Source organism: Engystomops pustulosus, chromosome 2 (assembly GCF_040894005.1).
Source record: "Engystomops pustulosus chromosome 2, aEngPut4.maternal, whole genome shotgun sequence".
Taxonomy (NCBI): Eukaryota; Metazoa; Chordata; class Amphibia; order Anura; family Leptodactylidae; genus Engystomops; species Engystomops pustulosus.
The window spans coordinates 100,615,340-100,633,811 of record NC_092412.1 but is presented as its reverse complement, the minus strand read 5'-3'; the positions used below and the strand labels follow the sequence as shown (position 1 = coordinate 100,633,811).

The following is an 18,472-nucleotide window of genomic DNA, read 5'->3' as shown; positions in this document are numbered from 1 at the left end:
AAAGACAAGGAAGAATGATATCCAGAGTTAGGAAAATATTTATTTTTCAGTTATTTTATCATAATATGGGACCTGTTATGATACATGTGGAAATATTAATAAGCAAATAGTGGAATGTGTGTTACCATAAGTAACAACTTGTTGAAATAAAACTGACATTAATAGTTTACCTACATGGTACTCAGGTGCTGCCACACATGGCGTTTTTGGTTCGTTTTTAAGAATGCATTTTTAGTCCGTTTAAATTGCATCCGTTTTTTACTGTTTTTGACCATTTACCATGCGTTTGGCTGCTTACAACCTGTTTATCTATTAAGATAATTGGGAAAAATGATTTTTAAAAATGTGTTTAAAATGCATGCATTTTTAAACGGACTGAAAATGCATGCTTAAAAACGGACCGAAAAGTCATGTGTGGCATCACCCTAAGCATAAGGTAATTTTAATGAATAGTTCCATATGTCTTCATGATATGTTTCTATATTTAATCTGAGTTCTCTTAAAATTACCTTTGAGGACAGATGCAGTTTTCTTGTCCATATTGAGGAACAATTCTTTAGTTTCAGGCAGTCCATGTATATCAGTTATACTTTCAGACAGCCTGACGCCATGGCTCAGAGCCCTGAGAAGGCTAGACCTTGTATGTTCTATTAGAGATCCCAAGAAAAAGAAATTTAAATTTTATATACATTTGTGTGTGTTTTATATAGTTAATTCAGCTCCACAATTGTGAAAAAAACCTGATTATCTTTATTACAATACATATATATTTTGCACGTGACAAGTTAATTTCATCAATGTGTTTTGTAAACACATTTGCAAATGTTAACAGCAATGTAATTAGGCAAATCTCCTCTCCTCAGCTGTTGTAATGCGTTTCAAAACACAATGAAAATGCAAGCAAAACGCAACATGTGACCACACTGTGAGGGTTACAATCAGATTTGAGGTGGTTTTAGGTGCAGTTTTGTTCATTTAACAGGTGAAAGATATGAGCTGAATGGGTGCATTTTATTTAGAAGGAGAAACCTGTTTCACAAATTTACAAAACTACACCTATAACCACCTCAAAGCTGATTGTGCTACAATTTTAACTGCAACGTGTGACTGCACCCTCAGATACCCGCACGTTATTGGTGTCAATCTTGCACCTGGTGGTAATTTCCTGAAGTTAACACATTAAAAATCATTTTTAAACCATTACTTCACAATTTTACTCAGTTTTATTTCTGTTTTAGAATGGTCAGTGTAAAATTCTGGAGTGTGGGCAGGAACTCTCTAAGCAGATACTTCATGATCCCTCTAGTTCTGGGAGCTGACAATGTGATTAGATTGTCAGGGTACATGTTTAAATGCACTTTCATCTGGCTTCTGAACATTGTACTAGTATTTGACACATAGAAAGAGAGATGAGACGGATAAGAGATGATGAGATCCATTAGATGCCTATTACACACAATGACAGCCAGCACTGCTATTCCACAAGAAATAGATCTGCTGTGCCTTCCTGTTGTGCCTCCCCAGATAAAGAACTTATCTGTTTGTAGCTTGTAGTTCTCCTCTCGCTGCTGCCGGCAGGATGTCAGTGTCTGTGTATCAGCTCTGGCTCAGAGTGCAGGGAGCATATAGAGAGAAACTCCACTCCACAGAACTCCAAGATGGCCTCCCTGACCCTATGTCAGAAGTTACAGGGTCGTGTCTAAGGGCAACTGAAATTGTGTACAGAAGGACTGATAGAGACAGGTTGGAATTATATCTGTGAAATGCTGCATTTTTATTAACAGTAAATAAGAGAATGTGTTATTTTGTTACACTGAGTACATTTAAAAAACTTTCATTCAAGGGAATACCCCTTTAATTATTTTACAAACCCTAAGTAACTGGCAACCTAAGGCCCCTTTCACACTTGCGTTTTTCACTTGCATTGCACTCTGACCCATTGTAATCAATGGGTCTTTTCAGACTTGCATTTTTTTTTCACGCACACACACGCCCGTTTTTTTTAACGCGCGTTTAAAACTCAACATGCTTTACTTTTGCAAGTCATGCACGTGAAAAACGCACCATACAAGTCTATGGAGATGCATCAAAAACGCATTGCACTCTGAGACACTTGCAAGTGCAATGCAAGTGCAATGCGTTTTTCACGCATCAATTGCCATAGAAAAGATAGAGCTCAGTCCTGAATCCATTTCACGCGCATTTTCTGCGCGTGAAAAACGCATTGAAATTGCATTGCAATTGCATCAAAAACGTGCGTGAAAAACTGAGACACTGAACAAACTCTAACTGAAAACTGATTGCACTCTGATGCAAAATGTGCGTTTTTCACTGACCAAACCCTGATCAAACTCTGACATGATCTGCAACGCAAGTGTGGAAGGGGCCTTAGGGCTCTATTACATTGGCTTTGTTTTTTACATCCATGGTTCGGTGATCTCCACAAATGCCTCACAAAGCCATTGTTTTCAATAGGTGTTTTCGCATTGGCTTATTTTTTCACTGTTCCACGGATGTGGATCACAAAAGGCAATAGAAGTCTATGGGTCTGCAAAAAAACTGATACATTGTTAGTTGTTTTCCCTGATGAGACTGAGAAACCAGGTGTTATGTTTTCAAAGCGATGTTAAACATTTAGTTTTTTTGCGGATATAGAGACAACACAGAAGCAAAACTGAGACAAAATGCAAAGGATGCGCAACAGAAGTGCAGCACCAACGCCAATGTGAAACTAGCTTTACTTTCTAGCTGACTTTCTAAAAATGGAGTGCCTTTCCAAAGTGGTTGTCCAGATGAAAAGGTTGTCCAGATGAAAGCCAAAGTGAGCAAAGCTGGAAAGTTAGGCTGTCGGTTAAATAGGGTCTGTCAGATTATTAAGGAAATAAGCACCAGGTGCTAGATTAATATCAATTAAATCAGCTTAAAATACTGCTATTTTACTCATGTTAGGATATAATCACATAGGACTACACAATGCCTGTGACATTTAGGAAATTGTGTGATGTTCTATCATTTTGATCTCCAGCGTAAATGGTTGATTAATTAAATTCAATGTGAATGCCCAGATGAGAATACCCCTTTACAGATGCACTCAAAACTATTTGCAATATTAATAAAATTGGTCCAAATTATGGAAATACAGACTCCTAATAGATTTAGGTGTGTGCCCCTTTTACATCAAAGTAATGCCTATTTTATGAGGCCACACCTTTTTACTGTAAGTCATAAAAGTATCTATAATGATTGATAAATGTGGTAAAATTTTAGTGTTCAGGAGTAAATTATAAGAGATACAAATAGTAACAATGTGCAGTTTGGATGTGAAATGTGCAGAATCCACTGACAGAGTGCACCAACTTTTTTTATGGTGCACCTTTAAAATAGAGCGTGCGACACACTTCTGTGTTTGCACATATAAGAACATGCAAAGTCCACCAAGAAAACTGAGGGTTCCATGCCTACTGCTAACATGTTTTTTTTGTAGTTCAGTCCTGTTCAACTGAAGGGGATGAGCTAAAAAAAGAAGTACCACTGCTATGGTGCTATGCTTGTGATTTGCACTGTGTTCTCTATCAGATACTTTTTTTTGGTGCATCAAAATTCATATTCACATTACCTGCATGCCTTGTCTTCTTTCTCCGGAGTAGTCTAGGAGGATTTAAAGTTGACCGATGTAGCAGTGATGAAGATGACAATGAAGGTCTGGCTTCATGTGCAGATTGCACCCTAGAGAGATATGTATGGCTTTGCTTCGGGAATTTCCTGGCATGTACAATGAAACAAACTTGATTACACCTAAGAATTTCCATCAACGTGCTATCCCGGTGTTTAATGATATTCTACAAAATTATTCATGTCAACCATATTAAACATTGTAATGCATCATAAATCATCAATAGCCTATAGGATCACTATTTCACATAGAAAGAATTCTGTATATGAAGTGACTGTTGCAGTTCAGTACATAAAATCACTGTTACCTATTCGGAAGATCGGTGTCTCCATTATGATACCAGTCTAACATCAAACATTCTGCATGCAGTTTTTTTATTTTTTCCAGTGTAGATTTTCCCTCTTCAATTTCATTTAAAAGTAATTGTATGTCTTCACTCTAAAAATATAAATGAATATAGATTACATAATGTGTGCTTAGAGGTTATTGTTCTCCAATACATCGCTATCTGCCTGCAACAATAATTTAAAGGGGTTGGCCACTTTACCTCATGTATTTTGTAATGTGTGTGTAAGTTTGGAGTCAGGATAGTAGGTAATTTACCAATATACATCTGATAAAAGTTCTGCTTTCTTGATATGTAAATTTAAGTCTTCTATCTTTTACCTCATCAGCCAGACATTCCTGCCCATAAAATGGCTGCAGATAGAGGGATATGTGATCTTACCTGTCCATGAGCGATCCCCCTGTCAGGACTTTATGATAGCATTCATGAATATAAGATCAAGTTCCTGGGAGGATGATTGCTGTCCAAACCCTAATAAGGACTCTTCACCACCTTAACAAACTTCAATTCATTTAATTGTTTAACTGGAATAGTTTCACATATTCTGGCACATATTCCTTTTCTCTAGCTTTCCTAAGTAATCAGTGGAGTAGGTCTTGGCACTCAATATTTGTATAAAGTTCTCTACAGTCAGATGGTTGGTTACTGTCTGAGACTGCATCAGTCTAGAGCTGCCCACCTGACATTGACACTGACATGTATATAGTAGAGTATGTATTTCAACTTTATTGAAATTTGTGGAGCAATTCCTATTAAAAGGATGCAAAGTACGACTGTTAAAGGAAGTAATAAAGTGTCTACTATAACTAAACTTATAAATTGAGGTTGGTTTTATTGTTATAATTTACATTGTATCTATAAGCTTACCCTTGATTTTTTGGCCACCTAATGTTGCAGCGATGAAGTACTAATGATGGTGTGCTCCCACAGCTGAGGTCAGTGATAGGCTACAGGGGCCATGTGTCGTTGTTGCGAATAGAGAGCCTAATTAGCATATTGGGGGCCTAAAGTAACAGTACTGATTGCTAATAAAATATAATCTGTGTTGGAATTGGTAGAGCAACAACCTATTAAAGAATTCCAAGCAATGGAGGAAGTGGTGAAAGTTTCTCTTTAAAACTGATCAGATAAAATAAATTGTATTGTAATAATTTACAATGTACCTGGACCAGAGATGAAAAGAGTGGCTTTGTTTTTTTGTTTTTTGTTTTGTTTTCTTACATCAATATTTGTAGTTTTCATGAAAAATATGTATGTGGAAACTCACCAAGAAAGGTTGAGGAGCATCAGGATCCTTAAAGTTACTACTATAGGTGTGAAAACGACCACCAGTCTTGCTGGAAAGTTCATACAAAAAGCTGTTTGCCTCAGGGTCATCACAGTTAAATGAAATAGTGTGTATAGGAATTTGATTTGGCATATTCACTTGATCCAGAATTGCGTCAGTAGGCTGAAAAAAATCAGATGTTTGTGATTTCTGGTTAATAATTCTACCCTTGACAGTGATAGGGTACTAAAAGATGGTGCGGCCATGACATAGCCATGATATAGTTGTGAAAAGGCCAGTGCATCAATAAAGGAATTGTGACGATAATTCATAACAAAATTATTATGTAGTGCCAGTTTTAGGAATTGTTAACATGAAACAGTGACTTAATTATTTTCTTATGAATTATCGTCACAATTAATTGATTGCGGCCTTAATTGATGTGGCCTTATCACAACTATATTGTGGCTGTTCCGTCTATATTCTTACCAGTAGGGTTCGAAAACTTGAAGCAAATACAATGAATATTCTGCAATGGCATTATATTTTACTTAAAAATCAACAAAACCTTTGTCTATTTATATCTAAAATATAACATGAAGATATGTATGAAGATCATCTGCAGTTAGAATGGTGCTGCTGCACCTTCCAGCTGTCCCATACACAGCCCAACTCTTGTCAATACGCATCATTGAAGATAACTGGGCGGGGAACAAACAGAAGTAATAGTCCCTAAGTACCCACTACTTCATATAAAGTAAAAGTACGTCATAGCTCAAGACCAATTCACGTACCCAGTTTATAAAAAATATATTCTTACAGGTAATTTTGCATTAACATGTAATTGTTCATTGTATCTGGCTAGTTTATCAAATAATAATGCACTTTATGTGATTTCTAGAACATGTTTAATGGATGAGGATGTTATGTGACATGTCAATGTCACAGGTTATTTAAAGCTGACCGTCATTAGAGACATTTTTTTTATATTTGTGTGGGGGGATGTGGTGAACACTTTTCTAATATATTTTTTTAACAAATTCTACTTCCTATGTTTGGTTAAACAGGCCTGAGAATGCAGGAGTAACCACTTCACTTTCAGCTTGATCTTTGATAATACTGCTCATAGCATACTGCAGCCAGGGAGAGAGAGAAAGATCCCTCTTCAATTCGGTAGATTTATCATAGCAACGTAGTAGTAACGGCAATTAGCTGTTTCTTTACAAACTAAGCAGAATTTCTTAATGAAGTATATTAGAAAAAATGTGCACAACATTCTCCGACTTACAATATAAAAAATCATGTGAAATGATGGTTACTCTTTAAAATGCTTTCAAAGGGCAGATTTTGACCCCTTACCAACAGGTGACTCAATAGTCAGTAACAGCGCTGCAGGCGGTATAAAGCCATCAGCAAGTGGGTGACACACATGGGCTTAGATTGTCGCTCCCAATGATGTCATCGACAACGATCTGTCTTCATGACAGCCTTGTAAGAATCAAGGCTGTAAGATTTCTGGCCATATGTTACAATGTGCCTATAAATGAGTTATAAAATCCCCATATACTGCCATAATGTAGTATGTCAGTATATTTAACATTAATCATCATAAAGTTAAAAAAAAAAATTACAAATGCAAATAACCCCCATTTTCCAAGATTTGATATAAAAATAAATAGCAAAAATCAAAAACATGTTAAGTATCGCCACATCCAAAAATGTCTGATTTATAAAAATATAATAACGGTTATTCCCGGAGTCTAATCCCGTAACGGTGTTTAACCCTGTAACATTTGCACACAAATGTCTGTAACACCACTTTTTCGGCATTTTGCAACATATAAAAAAAGTATAAAAAGTGATCAAAAGACCTCACAGTCCTCAAAATGGTAGCAATGAAAACGTCATCTAATCTTGCAAAAAATTACACCTTACACAGCTCTGTACCCTGAAATATGAAAAATTACCACCAGAAGATGGCGAAATGAAGATTTTTTTTTGGTACAGAAGGTTTGAAATTTTTTACATGCATTACACATTACAACCAATATAAATTTAGTATCCCTATGATTGTACTGACCCAAAAAATAAAGAAGACATGTCATTTGGGGGCGCACAGTGAAAGCCGTAAACACCAAGCCCACAAGCAAATGGCTCAAATACAGGCGTCCCCTACTTAAGGACACCTGACTTACACACGACCCCTAGTTAAAGACGGACCCCTCTGACCACTGTAACCTCTGGTGAAGCTCTCTAGATGCTTTACTATAGTCCCAGACTGCACTGACCAGCTGTAAGGTGTCTGTAATGAAGCTTTATTGATAATCCTTGGTCCCATTACAGCAAAAAACTTTGAAACTCCAATTGTCACTGGGACACAAAAAAATGTTGCCTGGAACTACAATTATAAAATATACAGTTTCGACTTACATATAAATTCAACTTAAGAACAAACCTATGGACCCTATCTTGTACGTAACCCAGGGACTACCTGTATATTGTTTAACAAATTTTACTGCATTCACTTCATATCCGCTTTCCAGTACATGGCATGGAATATTAAGCAGAAAACAATCCCTCCAAAAAGGGCCTTGGCGGGAAGAGGTTAATGATAATACTGAATAAATATGACTACTCCTTAATAGTTTGCTTAAAGGGGTATTCTCGTCTGGGCATTCACATTCAGTTTCACTAATCTTCCATTTATAAACATTTCTTCAATTGGATCTTATTTAAAAAAATGTTCCTGTGTGAAGATAATTTCTCATAAATGTAGTCATGTTGTCCCTTAGAAACGAGATAGCTTCCTCGGTTACGACCACGTCATACTCTGGCAGCGGTGGCCAGACATGCGCTATAGATTCCTGTCTGACCTCCTTGATTCAGCAATCATTACCACAGGACGGCTGTGTGACATGTAGTAACTCCCGGACACTTCATATACAAACACCTTTTGTTTCTTTGTGCAATCCCTCCAGCAGAGGTGGCCGTATCCGAGGAAGCTATCTCGTTTCTAAGGGACCATATCACTACATTTATGAGAAATTATCTTCACACAGGAACATTTTTTTTAATAACATCCAATTGAAGAAATGTTTATATATGGCAAATTTATCAAACTGATTGTGAATGTCCAGACGAGAATACCCCTTTAACTGTTAAAATGAGTTACATTCATACAGTCCCAAAAGTACTTTTTGACCTTTTGAAGGAACCTTGAAACTGCTGTGGCCCCTGGAGAAAATGAGTTTGACACTACTACCAGACACTTAAGAGTTAGTATACAGTTGAAGAATAGGTAAATGCAATAAAAGCAAGTCTACATTTAGCTGCTTTGTGAGTACCTGATCAGGTCTTCCATCAGTAAGCAGGTAAACAGCCTGGGTATTACTGTCCATGAGTGCAACCTGAAGAGCCTTCAAGGTATTGGTTGAGCTGCCAACCTTAAAATACACAGATTTCCAAATCAGTGTCACATTATTTCAGTCATAAAAAAATAGAAATAAACCAATAAACGTACCTGAAGCTCCTTTATCCAGCACCAGGCTTCTTTCATGCTCTCTTCATTAACCTCTGCCAACTTGGGTTTCCACGCCTCGACATTTGAGTCAAACTTTACAAAATTGAACATTGCCTTGTGTTTCAGCTGCTCCTATAGAGATCAATGTGACCATCATTGTAAGAATAAATAAAAATGAATTATGGAATAGAACTAAAGATTGTCATGTTCTACTGAGGTATAATTTACTAAGGTGTTGAAAATGAAAAAATAATTTGTGTTAAACTTAAATATGCCCTTTCTAAAAGCCTAATCTGAGTTAAAAAAAAAAATCACTTCTGAAAAGTGTGAGAAAAATACATGAGAGGTAGTTTAATGGTTTAAACCAGCCAGCAGATCATTTAGATTTTTAAAATGACTGCTATCAGGGTAGCACTTTGGAAGGGTCAATAAAAGCTTTCTTAGTAAGCACCTACAGAAAGCAGATCACTCTCAACAGGGCTGGATATTCACTAGAAGATAAAAGGGATTGATAAAAAATGAGAAAAGCTATGTTAGCCCGACAAATGTTATTTTATCAAATGTGTCTAAAAGTAAAACAGTACAGACCGAAAAAAATGTCCAAAAGTCAATATTCATGTCTACAATATGCTGTACTTAATGGGGGTGAAATGCAGAATAAAGAGGCTTTTAGATAATCATTGTTATTATGTAAAAATAATCAATTCATGGTGTAATAATCAATGCTTACTATTATGCTTACTATTATGCCATTGACATTAAAGAAGACCCACTGTACAGACATGACTTTCCATTTGTGCACGTCCCACCTAACTATATATCCTACTCTTTACTTCTTCCATACATACTTAATAGCATTATATGACTGTTTAGAAGCAATAATATCCCTGCTAGCTAAGAGTTCATTGTCATTATCCTGCCCATCTATAATCCCTATTTCATAAGTATACAATCAGGGAGTCTGAACTGTGAGCTCTTCCATTATATATACCTGACACTGACAACTGACTTTTGACTCTGACAACCGACTCTGACACCCGACTCCTAGTTTGATATCTGTTCCCAGAGATCAGAGCATGTGTGCTAGATACACTGCATCTACATCTAACATGCTCAAATTATCTCTGTGTTTGATATCTTCAGAGGTCAGAATATGTACAGTATATTGGATACATTGTATGTACTTTCTAAGGGAAGGAGGGGAAAAGAACAAGGCGTCCACCATACCAGACTTTTTACGGCTATCACAACTGTTATGTGTATGGAACTAGTGATGGGCAGTCCAGCTCTTCTTAGTGAGCTGGATCATTTGGCTCAGCTCATTAAAAAGAGCCAGCTGTTCTGACTCACGAACAGCTCCCTATTTAACTTTAATGGAAAATATTTTCAACTATTGACTCCCAATCTACACTCCACATGTAACCCAATTGTATAAGGTTAAAAGAGACATGATTGCTTCATTAGGGGCGGAGTGAATAGTGCCATTGGCTCACTGCAGGGAGATGACTCTCTTTGTTCAAATGTATGAGCCGGCGCATTCACAAATGGCACATCACTACATTGAACCAACTTATATGGATTTCCAGTTATAGTAAATGACTTATAGCCATTATATATTATATATATATATATATATATATATATATATATATATATATACAGTAAATCATTTGCACAAATTTCTACATGGTCTGATCTCTGAAGACAGTCAGATATAAAATTCATGTATCAGAGTAAGGTGTCAGAGGCAGGTATCAAAGTCCGCATCAGGTATCAGAGTCTGAAATTAGGTGTCAGTGTCAGGTATCAAATATACTGTGAGTATGACTTCTCACCATGTGCTAGAATGGAAACAGTAACTGGATGTAATAGGGTTCCGTCAGTTTCTAGCTGGAAAACCCTAGTCTTTTTCTGCACCAGATTTATCACTGTGATGATGAATTCTGGTGCAGTATAAGACTGTTCATTTCCTACTTTAGACCTCCTTTTAGTTGGTGTAAACTGTGTGCCAGAATTTTAGGCGCATGGACGATTCCTCACAAACCATGCCCCTTTCTCACAAGACCACACCCATCTCACAAACACCCCCTTAATTGGAAAAGTCGGGGACCTGCAAAAAAAAGGTCTAAAAACCTTGATAACTGTGGTGCAAGACATTTTAAAGTGTTTTTGGCGCACAACCCCCAGAATTGTGGCGCAAGTGCTTTTATAAATACCCCCAATAGAGATAGAAACAAAGAATTACACATGTAATACTATAATGGAGCATATGGGAAATGTTTTTTTTTCGCTTGAGTCTCCGAAAAGGGTGTACTGGGGGCCAGTAACATAGCTGCCACTGTTAATTTAGCTTAATGGTCAACTTTTACAATGGATCCAGTAGTGACCTTTAGTGGACATTGAGTAGGCGTTAAAAACCCTTCTGAATATATGTTAGACAAGCATGTTACACGTCTATATGCTATTCGTACGCTAACTGAGATATTTGTAGGTAGCATACTAACCCATTTGTCATGACATTTGTGTGTACATGACGCTCAGGAACCAGATGTTTTGCTGTTATTGTTGCAAATCATCAGTTTATTTGACACGGATACACTAAGCATTTTTGTGAACATGGGCATGTCCATCTGAATGCGCCCTTAGTCTTACAAAGCACCTTGTTCTGCAGACCATTTTATAGCATTTGTGCAGTATGACATATTTTTTTCTCATAGATGAACCTTTCTTAAAAATATTACAGAACAATAAATTACCTGCAAAAGTTGCAATATTTTCTCCTTTACTAAAAACAGCTTGTCCTTCATGGAATGTGAGGTATCAATAAGAATGTACACTCGATCTTCAAGGATAGTACCAAAAAGCTCTCTACTTCCATTCTGAAGCCATTTGATTCTAAAGGAATTTAAAATATACCATAAAATCAGAAGTAAGCACAAGTATTATAATCAAGAATAGAGCACACAAAGGCACAACGAGGCTGAAATGGCATTAGAATATTGAGTCTGAATAAAATTCCCTAATTGCATTCAATCAATGTGCGCTGTGTTCTTGCTTATATTATTGAAACCTGAAAAAGGAGCAAATACTCACATTCATGAGCACCTGTACAAATTGCATCATATCAATGTCCCTTATCTGATTGTATTTTATTCCTGAATTCTGATATCATGGGGTAGATTATTTATGTGTTGTGGCTGTATTGTCACATTACTGAGTAGATTGGCATTGTATTGTGTGACAATGTCAAACTTGACTGAACTCTGATATCAGTCTCTTTATTATCCTTATACTGTAACATCACTGTGCACATTATCCCTGTACTGTGACATCACTGTGTGTATTATCCCTGTATGGTGACAATGCTGCGTGTATTATCCCTTTATAGTAAAATCACTGTGTATATTATGTTTGAACTATGGCATTACTGTGTCTATTATTTCTTTACTATGACATCACCATCTATATATTCCTGTACCATGAGACTACTGCATGCATTATCCCTGTACTGTGACATCACTGTATGCAATAGCCCTGTACTATAACATTGCTCTGTTTATTATCTCAGTACTGTGAAAGCACTGTGTGGGAGACAAGCCACATGACAAACCTCATTTCCGCACCTTTATTGGTTTTCCAAGCTTTAGTCTTAATACACCCCCCCCCCCCCGTGTATTATGACAACCAAATAATCATGCTCAGATAGGCAATTATATGAATTAAAACAACCCAACAAAGTGCAACAGAGCACACAAATATATTAACAAAATAATACTTTCATTAAATTCAACAAAAATCACAATAAAGACAACTTAAAAAGTACAACATAGTACATAAATACCAGGGGCACACATATTGGGGTGATATACAACCCAACTACTCTACCCTAAAATGAAAAGTATGCAGAATGATTTTACCAGAAAAATAAGCCACAATTCACAAATACAAAAATATGTTTAAACAAAATAATAAGCCCTCCTTGTAAGATCATACAATCTAATACAAGAGAAAATATAATTTAGGGAGAGTATACAGCTAAACCAATCGTGAGGTACCATTTCATTCCCCTGAAAGTAACATTCTGTGATTATAAACTTAATAGGGAATTTGTCAACAGCTTGTGCATGTGCCAAACGGCCCTTCACTTCACAACGGAAATACTAAGAGATTCTGGCCTCTAGGTATATCCTGCACATGACTTACCTGGCATGGAAATATGCTATAACTGGCCCCAGGAACTGTCAATGCATCCCCTACCCTGTCCCACTTATTTCCCCAACATGAACTGCAACTTTTTCCTGGCAGGAATAATGTCCCACATTGTCTTCATTGGGTAATAATATTATGTAAAGACAGCACAAAGTGACTTCTATAATCTCATCTCACCTTCTATTTATTGCGTCTAGGGCAGCCATCATTTTCTCCTCATACCACCGGCATTTCTCCTTACTGATATGCACATGTACCACAGAGCCATCTTTCCAAAGCACATGGACAAATCTGTCACAATATCTGGCATTTATCAATTTTATATTATTTTCCTGTAGGTTACAGAGAAGACAATTTTACAAACCATTGCTAGACACATGGACATAGTAAACAGAAACTAAGGGGGACATTAATCATAAAGGGGCAAATTTACTTACCTGGTCCTGTCGCGATCCCCGATTCGGACGGTCCGACGAGCATGAAGTCCAGTGCGATTCATGAAGATCATTCACCTGAGTTCCTGCATCCGTCACTTCCCCGCCGAGGTCCGCCGGAGTTCACCTTTTTCTTCCCGGTGCATGTAAGTGCTTGTCTTGTGACACAATTCTAAATGTTAAATCTAGCGCGTTGTCCGAATCCGTCGGGTTGTCTGACGGCCACCCCCCCCCCCCCCCGATATCTGTCGCGTGCAAGCCGGCGCCGATGCACTAAAATCTGATCGTGTGCACCAAATTTGGCACAAAACAGAAATCGGCGGGAAACCCAACAAAAATGCGCTCCGCGGACCCTTAGTAAATGAGCCCCAATGTGTCTCAGGTTTGCCTTTTTATGCGCCTAGTTCATTCCATTTCTTGTCTTGTCATTTATGCTGCACATAATTTTGTCGCAAATTATTCCCCTACAAAGTAGATCTCATTTACGACGAATAATGAAGCTGGATTGAGAAAAGGTGTGACAGAACATTCTTATCTTAATTTTTGCACAAAAAAGTAAATGCATGTTCAATGTACATTTTGCTGTAAGTACATGGACTAAAGTTATAGATATGTAAAAAAAAAATATATTTTCTTGCTCAAATGAGTCTGCCTTTATTATTATTAAGAGATTGGAAATAATCCCACTCAAAAAGATGACATCCTGTAGAAAATGGTTAGATGATGGAATTTTACATTGGAAAACTGCGGTGAAGTATTTTTTTGATAGAGTTAATTTTTCATTTTGGAAGCTTAGATCTTTTTATCCAGTAATGAAAAGGGTGTTTATTTTCAGAGTAGGTGAGTTTATACATTTTTTGGTGCCTTTTTAGGCACAAAATAAAGATAGATACAGTGCAAATGTCTGCAGCACACCCATTCATTATACACTCACCGGCCACTTTATTAGGTACACCATGCTAGTAACGGGTTGGACCCCCTTTTGCCTTCAGAACTGCCTCAATTCTTCGTGGCATAGATTCAACAAGGTGCTGGAAGCATTCTTCAGAGATTTTGGTCCATATTGACATGATGGCATCACACAGTTGCCGCAGATTTGTCGGCTGCACATCCATGATGCGAATCTCCCGTTCCACCACATCCCAAAGATGCTCTATTGCAGGGGTGGCGAACCTATGGCACGGGTGCCAGAGGCGGCACTCAGAGCCCTTTCTGTGGGCACTCGTGCCATCACCCCAGCACCAGACAGGACTCAAAGAATCTTCCTGCAGTTCCAAGCAACTTAAAAGATGCTTCTTGCAGTCATATTTTGATAGTTACTTCACTACTTGGGACTGTAGGAAGAGGGAGAATGAGTAGACAGGACCGAATTATCTTTGGAGGACCTCCTGCTGTCCCCACAATTTTTTCTGTACAGAGGGACACTGGAAAGCAGCTAAAATGATGAAAATTTTCCATCTTTCTACTGTGTTGCTTTCCTCAGGAGACAATATGATTAAAAGTTGTTGACCAGGGAGCAATAAGTTACTGCTTTAATTTTTGGTTGGCACCTCGCGATAAATAAGGGGGTTTTGGGTTGAAGTTTGGGCACTCGGCCGCTAAAAGGATCGCCATCACTGCTCTATTGGATTGAGATCTGGTGACTGTGGAGGCCATTTGAGTACAGTGAACTCATTGTCATGTTCAAGAAACCAGTCTGAGATGATTCCAGCTTTATGACATGGCGCATTATCCTGCTGAAAGTAGCCATCAGATGTTGGGTACATTGTGGTCATAAAGGGATGGACATGGTCAGCAACAATACTCAGGTAGGTTGTGGCGTTGCAACGATGCTCAATTGGTACCAAGGGGCCCAAAGAGTGCCAAGAAAATATTCCCCACACCATGACACCACCACCACCAGCCTGAACCGTTGATACAAGGCAGGATAGATCCATGCTTTCATGTTGTTGACGCCAAATTCTGACCCTACCATCCGAATGTCGCAGCAGAAATCGAGACTCATCAGACCAGGCAACGTTTTTCCAATCTTCTACTGTCCAATTTCGATGAGCTTGTGCAAATTGTAGCCTCAGTTTCCTGTTCTTAGCTGAAAGGAGTGGCACCTGGTGTGGTCTTCTGCTGCTGTAGCCCATCTGCCTCAAAGTTCGACGTACTGTGCATTCAGAGATGCTCTTCTGCCTACCTTGGTTGTAATGGGTGGCGATTTGAGTCACTGTTGCCTTTCTATCAGCTCGAACCAGTCTGCCCATTCTCCTCTGACCTCTGGCATCAACAAGGCATTTCCGCCCACAGAACTGCCGCTCACAGGATGTTTTTTCTTTTTCGGACCATTCTCTGTAAACCCTAGAGATGGTTGTGCGTGAAAATCCCAGTAGATCAGCAGTTTCTGAAATACTCAGACCAGCCCTTCTGGCACCAACAACCATGCCACGTTCAAAGGCACTCAAATCACCTTTCTTCTCCATACTGATGCTCGGTTTGAACTGCAGGAGATTGTCTTGACCATGTCTACATGCCTAAATGCACTGAGTTGCCGCCATGTGATTGGCTGATTAGAAATTAAGTGTTAACGAGCAGTTGGACATGTGTACCTAATAAAGTGGCCGGTGAGTGTATAAAATAAGGCACAGGCACTCAAAACCACTAAGTCCTGTAGCTTAGCCTGCACCCAAAAAAGTCACAAATTGAAGATAAATCTATTAACTGCGCCAAAGGACTGCACAAAAAAACTCCAAGAATGACCCATAAAGTTATAATAAATGCCCCCCTAAGTGTTTTCACAGGCCTCCGAATGAGTTACAAAATGATAACATCGTTGCTCTTGTTCTGATGTGTTACCTACTATCCTGATACCTTTCTTGTTCTTTAAACTTATTGGGGGAGATTTATTAATCTGTCCATTACAGAATTCTGTCATAGATTGCACACAAAAAACTGTCTGCACCACATTTATAAAGGGTTTTAGACAGCTTTCTTGCTCTTCTACGTCTAGCTCGACAAGCAGGTGTGGCTTAAGAATAGGGGGCGTGACCTCCAGCCCAAAAGGTCCGTGCGCCAGAAATATTGCTATCCCAACAGAATTGTGTCATATTTTGGTGTAAAGTAAGCCAACGAATAGGTGCAGAGTAGGACTAGACAATCTTATACTACAACAATTTTATCATTTTATCATTAGATACTTTTATAAATCTGGTGCAGAGTAAGACTGTCCAGCCTAACTCTGCACTTTTCTAACCTTAGGACACTTTTTATAAACCTTTCCCATTTTGTGCCAATTGTAAAAACTGACACAGCAGTTTCCAACTGGATGGAGGTACATGGGGCCTAAATTTTTACCTAACCATGACAATAAAAAGATAGGGGCAGAACTATTAAAAGTGTTATAAGGTAAGATTAGCAAAGTTAGACTAGACAGTCTTATTCTGCTCATGATTTAGTAAAGTGTCTGATGCTGGATGATAAATCTGCCATAGTTTAAAGGACATCGACCACCAGATTCCCTGATGGTAGATGATTGATGTGACTTTAGTATAAATAGGAACAGCTGCATTTAGAAGAAATATTGGTTTTAAAAATATTCAAATAAGCCTGAGGCTCTGCAGAGCACCTCCGATTTAATTCATCTTTTAATTTATTCTCCTTTTGCCTTCTGCCCACATTTGGTGGCAGAGAGCCAGTGATGTCAACTGGCCCTTTGCAAATCTCACGTATACGATGCTGTTTGCACAGCCAGCTGATAAGAACTGCTGTGTAAAAAACACCGTATAAAGATCTGCAGGGAGCCTCTACTCGTAGTGTGCATGGGAGGTGTCAGGATAGGCGATGCTTGGATCCACTGGACTACCGCGGGAGGTGGTACTAGCCGACACCTAGGACCAGAGTCTAAGTGGCCCCTGGTCTTCACCAGAGCCCGCCATAAAGCTATATGGACTTGCTGCGGCAGGGTACCACCAGGTCGTTCCACGGGTGCGACTAGCCCGCGGTGGCAGCCGAGGTCAAGGTACCTTAGCAGGAGACGGTCTCAGGGTCAGGTCCAGGATCAGGGCAGGCGGCAGAGATGCAAGGTCAAGTCCACGGGTTCAGCAATGGGAGGTCCAGGCAGATGGGAATGGGAACACAGGCACAAGGAACACAGCAACACAGGAACACGGAGGGACTCTGGTAACACAGGAACAGAGAGGGACTCTGGTAACACAGGAACACGGAGGGACTCTGGTAACACAGGAACACAGAGGGACTCTGGTAACACAGGAACATGGTAACACAAGACTCAGGAGCAGGAACAAACGGGAATGTAGGGATACTCAGCAATGTCACAAGGAAGCTTTCTCAGTGGCATAAGCACAAAGATCCGGCAAGGTGGGAAGGGAGGTGCCGGATTATAAGGTGGAGGTGTTCAGCCAGCGCACCAATCAGTGGTGCGCTGGATCTTTAAATTTTCGACAGCCGACACGCCCCAGGCACCATAGGAGGTGGGTATGCGAGTGCACGGCAGTCCGATGGTGAGCAAGAACCTGTACAGATGAGTCCAGCGCAGGGGCTGCAGCGAGGGTACATTGAGGAACACAGGTGCGTCCGTGATCCGAGACAGGCATTGCGGTAGCACCCGTGACAGTCCCCCCCACTCTTTGGCCTCCCCCTCTACCTGGGTTTGGGAAATCGCTGAAGCACGCTCTTGTCCAAGATCCTCTGGCTCCCACGATCTCTCCTCAGGACCAAATCCTTTCCAGTCTACAAGAAATAACCGCCTAGCTCTCACCGTCTTCATACCCAGGATCTCCTTCACCTCAAAGACATCGGTAGAATCAACCTGTGGCACCGGAGGTGTAACTTGCCGTGAGAAGCGGTTTAAGATGACTGGCTTGAGGAAAGAAACGTGGAAGGAGTTGGATATGCGCATGCTAGGAGGCAGTCGCAACTTGTAGGCCACAGGGTTGATACGACTGAGGATTTCAAATCGACCCAAGAATCGGGGTCTCAATTTGTAGCCAGGGATCTTAAGCCGGACGTATTTGGAGGA

At 39.2% G+C, this 18,472-nt stretch overlaps 1 protein-coding gene across 2 annotated transcripts in view; it reads right to left on the bottom strand.

The window, feature by feature from the left end:
* Positions 1–18,472, bottom strand: part of VWA3B (von Willebrand factor A domain containing 3B) — a 110,744-nt gene that overhangs the window by 65,756 nt on the left and 26,516 nt on the right. For both annotated transcript variants that reach the window (XM_072135709.1, XM_072135708.1), the window contains exons 10-17: positions 13,193–13,347; positions 11,563–11,701; positions 8,807–8,938; positions 8,631–8,729; positions 5,287–5,469; positions 3,981–4,111; positions 3,617–3,762; positions 510–647 (exon numbers count right to left, since the gene is read on the bottom strand). In XM_072135709.1, coding sequence (XP_071991810.1) covers positions 510–647; positions 3,617–3,762; positions 3,981–4,111; positions 5,287–5,469; positions 8,631–8,729; positions 8,807–8,938; positions 11,563–11,701; positions 13,193–13,347 — 1,123 coding nt within the window. The remainder of the gene's footprint in view (positions 1–509; positions 648–3,616; positions 3,763–3,980; positions 4,112–5,286; positions 5,470–8,630; positions 8,730–8,806; positions 8,939–11,562; positions 11,702–13,192; positions 13,348–18,472) is intronic.